Raw genomic sequence first — 14,158 nt, 5'->3', positions numbered from 1 at the left:
GTTTGTTTGTTTGTTTGTTTGTTTTGAGACAGGGTTTCTCTGTGTAGCCCTGGCTGTCCTGGAACTCACTCTGTAGACCAGGCTGGCCTCGAACTCAGAAATCTGCCTGCCTCTGCCTCCCGAGTGCTGGGATTAAAGGCCTGTGCCACCACTGCCGGGCTCAGTTTTATTAAAGATAACAAATAAGATGTTTTAATTAACTTATGTTTGAACACTAAATCTGTAGATCTGGTTAGGATTTCTAAGAGTAAGGAATTGCAACTCTCCTGCATTCCATGTCAGAGTCAGAAGAGCCGCTGGTGATAGTCCTTAGCTCAGGCCTCCCTGGCCGTGCTCTTCAGTGCTGTGCAGGCATGACAGTCAAAATGTAGCCTGCTGATGTAGTTCCTAAACTGTAGTCTGTATGAAAGTAATTCCAGTTGGGATTATCTGGTGAGAAGACCCCTTCAGAGTCTACTTTAACATGTGAAGTGAAGGTGCTGTTGTCAGAGCTCTATACTAGAGAGCCTTTACCTACCCAAGTGAGTATCTCCAGTGGAATGTGTGCTTTGAGACAAGGGACAGGCCATCTCAGTTGTAGGATATTTTTAAAATGAATTATATACATAAATACATAAATAGACTGTATTTATGAAGTACATTAAGAGTTAGATTGGGCTGAAGTGGCTTCTGACCATGATTAAAAAAAAAATCCAAGATACCATTTTCATTAATTTTTGAGACTATCATGTTTACATACAATGTGCTTTAATAATATTCACCCTACTCCCTTTAACACCTCCCAGTCTCCTCTCAACTTTGTGTCATTTTAAAAGCCCACTGATGCTTATCCGTGTTGCCCATAGTCTTGGGCCCTCTACTGGAGCATGGTCTACTTACCTAGGGTCATATTATTAAAGAAAACTGTTCTCCCTCCCCAGAAGTCATCGGCTTCAAAAGCTTCCCGACCAAGGTGGGTGGGGCTCATGAGCTTCCATACTGGAATGCTGCCTGGCTCTGTATTGTGCAGGTCTTGTGCAGGCAACCACAGCTGCTGTGAGGTCATGTGTTCAGAAAACATGGTTTGTTTCAAGTGCTCCCCAGCCTCTGGCTCTTGTAATCTTTCTGCCCCTTCTTTCTTGATGAGATCTGAGCCTTGGTTGGGAGCTGTGATACAGATGTTTTCATTGTGGCTGAGCACTGATATATTTAGTTTTTGGATTTTGATCAATTGTGAGTTTCTATGTTAATTACTGTCTACTTCGCAAAGAAACTTCCTTGATGAGGCCCAATAGCTGCACAAGTATTAGAGATAGTGAATTTAGGGGACAGATTGATATTATATCCAGCTCTCCAACCATGGATTCCTGGTCAGATTTGTAGTATGAGGCCTATATTTCCTTTGGTGGAGCAGGTCTCAAATCTAATCAGAAAGTAATTGGTTGCTCCCATAACATTCATGCCAGTTGTTGCACCCATATGCTTGCCTCATGGTTGTTATTGTAGTTCACAAGGTTCACAGCTGGGTCAGACTGTTGATGACCCACTCTACCCCAGCACCCTGTATGTAGCACTTTCTAGTATTGTGAGAGCCAGTAGGAAGGACATTTTCGGTTGAGTACCAGCTGGTTTTCTCTATGTGCTGTGGCCAGAGTTTGTGGTCCAGCCATGCTTTCAGTCCTAGTTCTTTCTTCTGTTTGCAGAAGCCACTGGTTGAGTTTTTCAGATTTTTATTTTCCTGGAGGTGAGTGCATGTACTCTATAGGAAACCCAGGTAATCGCACCTGGGTATTACAGTTGTTTCAGAGTCTTTTGTTGGCTTTGCTGTTCCTTCTGAACTGTCTTAACTCTTGGATTCCCAGTGGGGATTAAGAAAGGAAGCTTTGGAACTCATTTCCCCTGCCAGCACTCAGCCATCTGAACAGGAATTTCAAACCAAATTAGAATTAGGTCTCTCTGCAGGCCGCTGCTGACTCCTGGGTTGCCTCATGCTGTGGTATTTGGCAGTTGTGATCTCACCTGTGAATCTCTTCTTTATTTATTAACACCCTTTCCCCCTGTTTTTCCCCCTTCTTTGTCAATCCCTTGACTGTCTCCTTAATTGCTCCCTAACTACCACTAGTTATTGGAAAATCCACACCTCTCACCCCTCATCCCTCCACTTGCCCCATGCTAACCAAAGACCAGCCTAACTCTGGGCTGCTCTGGGCTCCCACTTGATACTGCACAGGCCATTGCCAAAGCAGAGCTCATTGTTGTCTCATTAGTCTTCAGGATACTTTCACCCAAGACTCTAGCCAAATCAGAAACCCCTTCCCACCCATCTTGTTTACCTCCTGAACAACTGAGAGGAATCTGTGTGTGACAAGTGGGCTCTAGGCCTTCTTGTTCTTTTTTTATTTTGAGGAGAGTAGGGTAAGAAGATTTGAGCTCAAACCAAAAGACAGAAAATGTCTCTGAGAGACTGCTGGACCCCCTCTGAAGACTCCATCTGCTTAAAGGGCCCAGATGTCTCTACCTTTGAAAGAATTGGTTCTTTCTTGAACTCTGGTATTCGCCATCCTTGTATTTTAGTTAATATTTAACTTCACATAATGAAGTTCACCTGGCTACTTAATTAAATCGCCTTTAATTAGAACAAAGTGAGTTTGTATCAAATACAGTCATGAAAAATGATAATTTCAGACACATTTCTCTACCGCTAAGATTTAGTTTCATGTTCCTGAAGCCTTCTGCCTTTGCCTTTCTTTACTGTCCAAAGACTCCTACTTGTTTACACTTGCTTATTGGAGTTGATGTTTATTTATTATTAATCATTTTATTCATCTACATTTCAAGTGATATCCCCCTTCCCGTGTGCACCCTCCCCACCCCCCACTCCCAATGAATTGATGTTCTTAAGAAACTTTACATCCCTTAAAGGGCAAGAGCCCACTTCCTGCATCTTGTCTTGCAGAGCCTTAGCGCATAAGCTCCTGTGATCCCAGAGAAACTCCTCATTGAGGAGGGCTGTTCTCAGTGTAGATGAAATAAATTCCATGTACCTTGTTTCAATTTTCCATGTCATCTTTCATTCTTTGAGCTTGTTTGACGAAGTATTATTTCAAAAGCCCTTTACAACAATAGCCAAAAGGTGGAAGTAGCCTGCTGTCAGATGATAGGCCAAGCAAACTGTCATATACACATCAAATGGAATGTTACTTAGCCATGGAAGGCAGTCCAAAGAGACAAACTCTGTGGGGTTCTGATTCTAAGAGGAATTGCAGTAGTCTAGTCTATAAAGACAGGGATAGGTAGTGCTTACCAGAGTCCTAGGGAGGAAGGATGGAGAGAGTAGTTTGGGAATAGTTTCAGATTTGCAAGATAAGGGAGTTTTGTGGTAATGGTTGTAAATAATGTGACTATTATTAATAGTACCAAGCCGTGCGTTAAAATAAAATTGTTATATTGGTACAATTTATGTTACTTGTCTTTTACCACAATTAAAAATCGAAGGAAAGGAAGTCTATATGATACAAGGTTGATGGAATTTGGAAACATGTCATATGACAGAGCCTATACAGAAATGGCCAAATGCTGTGTGATTCCAAAGATAGGGGTAGGGGTGATGAGAGAGTCTCAAGAGAAGCTGCCTTGTAGATTTGGAGTTTCCCATTGGAGAGCTACACTTGTGTTCAAACTGGGGAGAAGGTATTTAAGGCCCTCGAATTGTTTGTCTAAAGTGATTATGTGATGTGACATTCACCTTAGTTATTTAAAAGGAAAACCCATTACTCAATAATGTACACATTATTGTCCTGTCCCCTGCCACGGCACTGTACTGAATGTGGAGCCTTACTGTTTGGCCATTCAGTTTCCTTTGAGCGTCTCAGCTGCTTTCCAATAATATGACCCAGATGGAGTTGGAGGGAACGGGTAAGAAGGACACCACAGGTGGCCAAGGTGCTACAAGTAGTGCCCACTCTAGCATACAAACTCCAACTCCAACTTTCATTGTTCATTTCCCCCACTCTCTTCTTTTCTTGCCCCCCTCCCCCCACCCCAATCTTGGCAGTGCTGGGGATTGGACCTAAGATCTGTATTCATGCAAGGCCAATGCTCTACACTTACCGAGCTAAAAAGCCCCATCAGTCCTCTGATGGTATACACTGGCAGGGAGGGCTTAGGCTGTTGTCTGCTTATTGATGTGTTTATTGTGGCTGCCTTCTACTATGTTCAGTATGTCCCTTTCTTTCCCTGCTTTGCTGGAATTCTTAAGCAGATGGTTGGTGGATTTTGCCAAATGCCTTTTATGTGTATACTGAAACAACCACACACTTTTAAAAAGTCTCTAAGTATGTTGAATTACATTTATTCTCAAATGCTAATTAGCCTGCTGTTTCTTGGGTGAGCTCCATGTGTCATGGTATATTATCTTTTTTGGGTTGAATATGGTGAAAATTGGCTAAAGACTTTTTCTCAGTGTTTTTGATGACATTGTTCTGTGGTTCTCCTCCCATCCCCTTTTTTATTTTTATTTTTAATTTTTATTTTTTGATTTTGATGTATGTGCAATGCTTTCCTCACTACAAGTGTTCAGAAACAGACTCTTCAGTTCCCTGGGTGGTTTTTGTAGACTTGTTTCTTATCCTCAGTGCACCACTGCTTACTGATGATACCATTTGGTTTGAAATTTATTTTTTGGAAAGGATTTGGCAACAGTTCAGTCTCTGAGTAGGAAAGAGCCCTACTCAGCTGGGACAAGCTTTGTTAATGTCATCAACACTGTCAGGTCTGTGGGTAGCGCCCTTAGCTACTACGAGAAGTAGAGACTTAGCACTTACAGATCTTTTGTGTTTTCTACCTCCTTACCTGAGCTGTGTGCTCATGTATTGATTTATTGATTCTCTCACAGAAGCAGCATTCATTGCATTTTTTCTGTTTTGTTTTGTTTTTTTTTTTTTCTTTTTCTAGTTTACTGATTTAGGCCTTGGGAGTAACATTTTCTAACTTGCAATTGGAGCTAAGGTCACTGATCTTTAAGGTCATTTTCTTCTTTTGATCTGAGTGGTTAACTGCGTGCACTCCTTGTCCAGCTGTTACCTCCCTGTGCTGCCCCTCCCCACTACATAGTTATAGCACCCTTGTTTATGAATCTACAAACCTTTCATATAGCGCATGTTAATTTTTATTTTGTCAAAAATACTTGTTCTTTTTTTTTTTGAACCCTACTCCCTGTTTTTTTCCTTTTTGACTGATGGGATATTTTGAAGCATGGTATTTTGTTCTCAAACATTGGGGGATATTTGAAAGATTTGCTTGTTAGTAATTTTTATTTTAGTTTTTCTGTTGATGTCAATGTGAAGGAATGTACTTTGTGTATGTGGCATCATTTTAATTTGAGCAGGCTTTCCAGCTGTGTGCAAGGCACAGAAGAAAGGACAGGACATTTGCTTCATCTGTGTGCCATGTTTGTCAGTGCTAGCTCCGCTGTCCGCAGGTCCTCGTGCCCTCTAGATCCTTAGGTTCACTTGTTTAGACTGCTGTTGAGAGGACTGTGAAGCACTGGCTACAACTGTGAGCCTCTCTCCTGTACTTCCACCAGTTTGCATTGATGCTTTAAAGCTTGGGTACCGGTTGCATAAGCGTGGGGTCCCAGGTGAACTGGCCCTTGTAATTATGGTAGTGGGGAATCATTGTTTAACTGGTAATTCCTCTCTGAAATCTCCTTTGAGTCATGTTAAAATAGTCATTTTACCTTCCTTATGATTCTTTTCAATTCTCATACTATAAACCTGTGTCTTTATGTTAGCTGTGTAAGCCTGCCTGGATTTGGATATTTAGAGTATTCATATCAAATTTAACTCCTGGTGTGATCCTATCTGTTGCCTGTTTCTGTCCATACCATTTTCTCCCATGTTACCCTGTCTGCTTCATCTGCATTCTTAGAGATAAACTAATCCTTTTTTAACTCTAAGAAGTAACTTGCCAAGTTACTTCAAGGCTTATGCAGTCATTATTACTGTTTTGTGAATTGGGCAGTGGCAGTGATGTTCATAGTCTATCAGTTGTAAGCTGCCTGTATTCCTTTGAATATATAAGTAGAAGGGATACTGCTGAATCATATAGAAATGAAGTTTTGATTTTTTTTTATTTTTTTTTTTTTGAGAAACCACCATACTGATTTCCATAGTTGTTATAACAGCTTACATTCTAACCAGCAGTGAGTAGGTTTCTTCCCACCCCCTGCTCCATCTTCACCAGCATTTGTTGCTTTTTGTTGTTTCTTTGATAAAAGCATTTCTGACTGGGGTAAGATGAATGTTAGTGGCATTTTGATGGCTAAATGTTAGATTTTTTTTTACATGTATTTAATAGTCATTTTAAAAATTGCTCTTGAGAACTGTTCAGTTTAATTATTTATTTATTGAATTATTTCTCATTTGGAGTTTTATTTTTTGAGTTAAAAATATTCTATGTATTAATCTCCTGTTAGATGAATAGATGCCACAGATTGATTCCTTTTCTGTATGCTCTTTAATTCTCTTGTCATCATATAGATTGTTAGTCTGACACAGTCCCATTTGTCTCCTCTTGCTGTTGCCTTCCTGAGTTGTGGGTTCCTGTCCAGAAATCCTGTGCTTGTACCTTGTAAAAAAATTTTTTTTAACTTTTAGTTTAGTAGTTTCAAAGTGTTAGGTATACTGCAGGTTTTTGTTTTGTTTTTTAAAATTGTTTTATTTATTTACATTCTAAATGTTGTTCCCCTTTCTTGGTCCCCCTCCAAGAGTTCTTCACCCCATCCTCCCTCATCCTCCCACCCCAACCACTCCCCTCACCCACCCAGAGACTGAGCCACCAACCAAAGAACATATACAGGCTGGTATGAGGCCCCAGCACATATGTAGCAGAGGACTGCCTTCAATATTTTTTATTTCTGTCATTACTAATCTCTTTGGATTTTCTATTTCATTTAATGCTTTTCTTCTCATTTTGTCTCAATTTATTATTTTCTTATTGCTTCATATTTATAAACCTTATTAAAGCTCTAAAATATCTACTAATTTTTTTTTTTACACTTCAGATTTGATTCCCCTCCCCGTACATGCTCCGACTGAACCACATCCCATACCTCCTCTCTGATCCTGTCTCCATGAGGATACACACCCCCCCCCCCCAACCTTAAACTCCCTGGGGCCTCCAGTCTCTTGAGGGTTAGGTACATCTTCTCTGACTGAACCCAGACCTGCCAGTCCTCTGCTGTATATGTGTTGGGGACCTCATATCAGCTGGTATTATGTTGCCAGGTTGTTGATTCAGTGTCTGAGAGATCTTGGGGGTTCAGGTTAATTGAGACTGCTGGTCCTCCTACAGAGTTGCCCTCCTCAGCTTCTTCCAACTTGTCCCTAATTCAACCACAGGGGTCAGCAGCTTCCATCCCTTGGTTGGGTGCAGATATCTGCATCTGACTCTTTTAGTTGCTTGTTGGGTCTTTCGGAGGGCAGTCATGATAGGTCTCTTTTTGTGAGCGCTCTGTAGCCTCAGTATTAGTGCCAGGCCTTGGGACCTCCCCTTGAGCTGAATCCCACTTGGGCCCTGTCACTGGACCTTCTTTTCCTCAGGCTGCTCTCCATTTCCATCCCTGCAGTTCTTTCAGACAGGAACAATTATAGGTCAGAGTTTTGACTGTGGGATGGCAACCCCATCCCTCACTTGATGCCCTGTCTTTCTGCTGGAGGTGGGCTCTGTAAGTTCCCTCTCCCCACTGTAGGACATTTCATCTAGGGTCCCTCCCTTTGAGTCCTGAGAGTCTCTCACCTCCCAGGTCTCTGGTACATTCTGGGGTGGTCCCCCCAACCTCCTACCTCCTGAGGTTGCCTGTTTCTATTTTTTCTGCTGGCCCTCAGGGCTTCAGTCCTTTTTCCCCACCCAGTACCAAATCATGTTCCCCTCTCCCCACCTTCTGTCCCCTTCCCCTTCCACATCCCTCCTTCCTTCCCTCCCCCCTTGTGGTTGCTTTCTTCTCCCTCCCAAGTGGGACTGAGGCATCCTCACTTGACCTTTTTGAGTTCTGTGAACTGTATCTTGGGTATTCTGTACTTTTTTTTTTTTTGCTAATATCCACTTATTAGTGAGTATATACCATGCATGTCCTTTAGGGTCGGAGTTACCTCACTCAGGATGATATTTTCTAGTTCCATCCATTTGCTGGCAAAACTCAGGATGTCCTCATTCTTAATAGCTGAGTAGTACTCCATTGTATAAATGAACCACATTTTCTGTATCCATTCTTTTGTTGTGGGACATCTGGGTTGTTTCCAGCTTCTGGCTATCACAAATAAGGCCACTGTGAACATAGTGGAACATGTGCCTCTGTGGCATGGTGGGGCATGTTTTGGGTAGATTTCCAGGAGTGGTATAGCTGAGTCTTCAGGTAGATCTATTTCTAGTTTTCTGAGGAGCCTCCAGTTTGATTTCCAGAGTGATTGTACCAGTTTGCAATCCCACCAGCAATGGAGGAGTGTGTTCCTCTTTCTCCACATTCTCTCCAACATGTGTTGTAACCTGAGGTTTTGATCATAGCCATTCTGATTGGTGTAAGTGGAATCTCAGGGTCATTTTGATTAGCATTTCTCTGATCACTAAGGACTTTGAACTTTTCTTTAGGTGTTCCTCAGCCATTCAAGATTCCTCTGTTGTGAATTCTCGGTTTAGTTCTATACACCATTTTTTGGTTGGGTTGTTTGGTTTTTTTTTTTGGTAGTTAGCTGCTTGAGTTCTTTATATATTTTGGATATTAGCCCTCTATTGGATGTGGACTTAGTGAAGTTTTTTTTTTCCCAATCTGTAGGTTGCTGATTTGTCTTATTGACTATGTATGTCCTTTGCCTTACAGAAGCTTTCCAGATTCATGAGGTCCCATTTATCCATTCTTGATCTTAGAGCATGAGCCATTGGAGTTCTGTTTAGGAAATTTTTCCCTGTGCCAATGAGTTCAAGGCTCTTTCCCGCTTTCTCTTCTATTAGATTCAGTGTATCGGTTTTATTTTTAGGTCCTTCATCCACTTGGACTTGAGCTTTGTGCAAGGTGACAAATACGGATCTATTTTCATTTTTCTACATGCAGACTTCCAGTTATACCAGCACCATTTATTGAATATTCTTTGTTTTTTCCATTGTATATTTTTGGCTTCTTTGTTTAAAGATCAAGTGTGCTTAAGTGTGTGGTTTAATTTCTGGCCTTCAGTTCTAGTCCATTGATCAACCTGTCTGTCTCTGTACCAATACCATGCAGTTTTTACTGAACTTTTTAATCTTCTGAACTGATTTTTGTGCAGAGGCAGGATCTGGTTTTGGTTCTTAGTGTAGATAAATAGGCTTTCTGGCACCACTTGTTAATGAGGCTGTCTTTCTCTAGTACTTTTGGTTCCTTTGTCAAGAGTCAGATAGCTGTAGCTTCCTTCTGTGTCTTCTACATCAATAGCACATGTGTCTATTTCTGTGCCAGTGCCATGCTGTTTTTGTTACTACAGCTCTGTGATCTAGTTTGAGACCTAGTATAACATTCTTGGAATGCAAGTCTGCTGCTAATAAATCCCATGCTATTTGGATGTCTAAGATAGCCATTTTTTGCCTTACTTTAGAAGATATTCTTAGACATGAGAGTTTAGATTATTTTCTCTTAAACTTTCAAATAGTCTTGCATCATTTCCCCTTTGCAGTGCAAACTTTGGTAAAAAAACTTTCTTTGGTAATCATTTCTGTTCTTTTCTTTCTTGTGGAAAGCTTGGCAGTTTGATTAATGCATGCTTAGGCAGGATCCTACTCAGATTTTTTACTCTGTGTTGATTATTCATATGTGTTATCAAATTTGGTCTATTTCTAGTTGATAATCCTTGAGCCAATATTTTTTTCAAGGAATTTATCTTTTTAATCTTATAGGGATTGTGTGTGTGTGTGTGTGCCCTTGTGTGTATATGTATGTGTTTGATATGTGTAGTATGTATACATTTGTATGTGGTGTATGTGCATGCGTTTGTGTAGATGTTTATGTACATGTGTGGGTGTGAGTATAGTCTCACACAAGGTCAATTTCATGTGTCATCAGGCTCCGTCTACATTGATTTCCCAGACTGGGTTTCTAATAGGCTGTGAACTCATCTGAGTAGAATAGTCTGGCTGGGTGACCAGCAGGACCCAGGGATTGATGTTATGTTTTCATAGATTTGGAGAATTGAACTTAGGTCATTGTACTTACATAGGAAGAACTTTCCTGGCCAAGTATCACTAGCTAGAGTGAGTGTATCATCAGCCAGTTTAGTTCATTAACACTGGTACTTGACTTGTTCTGATTTGTGTCCCAAGAAGGGACTCAGAGCATTCAGCATGAGAACAGATTAGGGAGCAGAGAGTTGCTTGGAGTGAGGCCTAGCAAAGAAATGAGCAGAAAACCCAGAAATGACTGTTTCCAATGGCCACAGCCTTTCCTAAAGTACAGAAGGTAGAGAAAGAGACTGAACTTACTAAATATGTATACAGAGTTTTAAAACCCTGAAGTTGGCATATAAAGGAAAAGCACAATGTAAATGGGAAAAGCATTCTTGATAGGATTAAGAGCTGGTTAGATACTACAGAAATCGGAAAACTTAAAGATAGCCAATCATTATTTGATTTTAGTTTATTTTTAATATAATTTTATTAATAAATTTAATAAGAACACATGTTGTTTTGGCACCTTTACATTAAAATCTTGGGTGTTTTGGGTCAGATGTTTGTGTACTAGGCCAAGTTGTGTAATTTACTGATAACATCACTCTCAGGTCTTTTGTGTCCCACCCTTTACAAAGGCTCTGAATGGCCTCATGCAGCTCCACCAACATGAACATGCTTGCTCAGAGCAGAAGTTGACTCAGGTGGGCTAAAGAACAGGAGTTCTATTGACTTATCCTGTGGGTGGGGCAACATGCACCTTCTTAGAGTTGGTTGTATTCTGTGCACCAGTTCTTTTAAAAAATGTGAATAGAGAACAGGTTGTTTTTGAAGGAATTACTCATTCTCATTTGAGTCCTTGTGGGAGAAGCAGTCCATCGCTTGTCATGAAGTGTCCTACTGAGGTCACATGACCCTGTGCCTCACTGCTGTCTAATGAAGCTACTTTGTGTATGTGTTGCTTCCCTTTTAACAGTGGTGGGATGGGTGAAGATATTTGACCAAAGATATTTAATAGTTTAATCTTGTATTTCAAAACTCACTGTCTTAATACCATGTTATCTTTGTCCAGAAGTTTAGAAGTATTATACATTTATATAATACGCATTACTTCGGTACTTTTATATTTTCTTAAGTGTCAATAATTTCTTATTTAAAAAAGACGTTTTTTATTTAATTGTTGCTGGGACAAAAGCCACCTAGCCATAATTTCAGAGAAATGATTATGTTTTTGCTTCTAAGTAAAGAGTTATTTATGTCTACTCAGAATAATCTTTTGGTTGATCAAGATCAGTCAGGTTTTTTCTAAAGTGCAAGTGAAACAATAGTGTCTCTCGACCCAAGCCTGTGAACTAGCATTTTTGTTCCTCTTGGGTTTCTGTATGTCTGCCTGGAACAAAGCTTTTATAAGTAAGAGACTGCCCTTTGCCTAAACATCCTGTTGTATCCAGTGGAGTCCATTTCTGGGGTGTATTACTACCCCTCTCACTGTTTAGAATTTCTATGTTCAGTGTGACTGATTTGAACCCCCTCCCCCAACTCTGCTCTTTTGTGGACAGTGCAAAGCTATCTACAGGCATACAGCAGGGGTCCCGAATGGTGTCTGTATACCCACACAGATTCATTAACGAGAAGAGAATATGGACCTTGTATTTGTATTGCTGTTAAGGTGATTTTGTACATATAGTAATGGATCATCAAATGCACACATTAAACACATGATCCACGTGTTAAATACCTATCAGCCTGCTCTTTTTGCACTTACCCATTGCAGTAGACATCGTCCAGGATACACTCAGCTTCTCCTTTGGGAGCCTTATAGATGCAGAAGCTTGAGTGTACCTTTCTCATGGGATAACTATAGCTTTTGATGGACTCATATGGAGAATTTTGGATTGCGGGATCAATTCAGTTGTCAGTATGGGGCATCAGTAATACCTTGAGGTTTGTGTTGGTAGGACCATAAATGTTTATATAGCTACTAACATCAATTAAATGTTCTGGTTTGAAAAGTAAAGTATCCAATTAGGCTTCCATTTCATTTAACAAAGTCCTTTCTTTTAGGCTTAGCACTGAGAGACTAAGGCAAAGTTGTCAGTATTTTACACTAATACAGGGCAGGCACTAAAGGCTTTTTTCTGGTATCTGGGTTTAAAACTTTTTTTTTTTTGGTAAGGTATTATCTAATGTCTTCATTAATCTTCAGGTATTTTTAAAATTCTTTGCCAATGTCTTTCAAACTTACATGCATTGGTTCCAGGTGGGAGTGACTATGGAGCTAAATTTGAATTTCCCTGTTCATACTACACTGTTTGCATAGGAAGATGTCTGCCATTCATAAGCTTCTCTGGGAGGCTCCCAGTAGTGTTTGATAGAATTGTGTTGGATCATGGCTGAAAGCCAAATTCAAAAGTCAGTTGATGATGTGATATTGAGTCAAAGTTATTTTTGAAATCACCCATAAAATCCTTAAATAGTCTATAGCTGTACTGGCTAGTTCTGTGTCAACTTGACATAGGCTGGAGTTATCACAGAGAAAGGAGCTTCATTTGGGGAAGTACCTCCATGAGGTCCAGCTTGGGGCATTTTCTCAATTAGTGATCAAGTGGAGAGGGCCTCTTGTGGGTGGTACCATCTCTGGGCTGGTAGTCTTGGGTTCTATAAGAAAGCAAGCTGAGCAAGCCAGGGGAAGCAAACCAGTAAAGAACATTCCTCCATGGACTCTGCATCAGCTTCTGCTTCCTGACCTGCTTGAGTTCCAGTCCTGACTTCCTTTGGTGATGAATAGCAATGTGGAAGTGTAAGCTGAGTAAACTCTTTCCTACTGTCTTAGTCAGGGTTTCTATTCCCGCACAAACTTGCACATATGTAAGTAGTGGGGAAGAACAGGTTCTAGTGAATGGCACCTAAGCTTGGTCTTTAATGTAGGCATGAACCCTAAACAGGTGATGGTGTACTCATGCCAGTCACACATGCAAGTGACTGGCATGTGAAGGTCAGGGATGGCTTGGGTTGCCCTGCTAGGAAGCAGTCGTATGCTTCATGGCAGAGTCTTGCCACAGAACTCTACAAACCTCTGAGGCAGTCTGTGGAGTCTGGCCTAATCCCAACTGTATTTGTTACAGGTATGGACACACCCCACTTTAGTAAGAACTCTATTTTTATTTTTTAATAGGAATCACTAGATTTGATCTACTTGGAGACTTTGGAAGATTTAATTGGCTGGGAAATTTCTATATTGTATTATCCTACAATTTACTCTTCGCCATCATGACAACATTGTGTTTGATCAGAAAATTCACATCAGCTGTACGAGAAGAACTTTTCAAGGCCCTAGGTAATCTTGAGATTTATGGACATTTTTTTCTCTACTAATCATGACTTTAATATTTCTCTCTCTATTTAGTTTCTAAGTGTGCATGGCTGTCAGTCCCATCCCTGACTCACATGTTGGTGGGTCTGGATCAGAACTTTATCATTGTACTGCAGGGCCTCATCTGTGAGGTATGTGAGTAGGAACTGTGGTTGTTCTGATGGGGCCTCAGAACAGGGCTGAGGTCATGATAAGAACTTTAGAATGGCAGTGAGCCCTGTCTTTTTATCATTGTGTCATTGTAGTGAGGAGGAAGACTTGCTGTGGCAGGCTTGTTTTTTATAATGGTGCCGTTTACTATTATTTACATGAAGTTTTAGGAGGACTTGGATTTCCTAAGTGAAAAAGCAATATAGATTCTCTCCAGTAAGCCATGTAACTCTGGAAAACAGTGTTAGCATTCTTGGTATAGACAGGAGAGGGCGTTTGCTTTCATGGCTCGGTCATTTGTATTGTGGTAAAGAGCCTGCTCCAAGTGATATGTCTTTGCTGCATTACTCCTACACACATGCTGAACATAGTCCTGTCTTTGTACTTTAGGGTAAGCAGCACTCCAAAAGCTTCCCAGGCAGTCATGTAGCATTTACTCCATAGCAGTAAAGAAAGGTGGTGGTTCCT

General features: G+C 40.7%; 1 protein-coding gene across 5 annotated transcripts in view; it reads left to right on the top strand.

Moving 5' to 3' along the window:
• The window catches only part of Lmbr1 (limb development membrane protein 1), a 145,913-nt gene that overhangs the window by 129,473 nt on the left and 2,282 nt on the right, over nucleotides 1-14,158 (top strand). For all 5 annotated transcript variants that reach the window (XM_021162298.3, XM_085836554.1, XM_021162300.3 and 2 more), the window contains one exon: nucleotides 13,343-13,504. In XM_021162298.3, coding sequence (XP_021017957.1) covers nucleotides 13,343-13,504 — 162 coding nt within the window. The remainder of the gene's footprint in view (nucleotides 1-13,342; nucleotides 13,505-14,158) is intronic.

The sequence above is a fragment of the Mus caroli genome, unplaced genomic scaffold (assembly GCF_978045245.1).
Source record: "Mus caroli unplaced genomic scaffold, Mus_caroli_1 scaffold_4, whole genome shotgun sequence".
Taxonomy (NCBI): Eukaryota; Metazoa; Chordata; class Mammalia; order Rodentia; family Muridae; genus Mus; species Mus caroli.
This window is presented reverse-complemented; position numbering and strand designations above follow the sequence as displayed.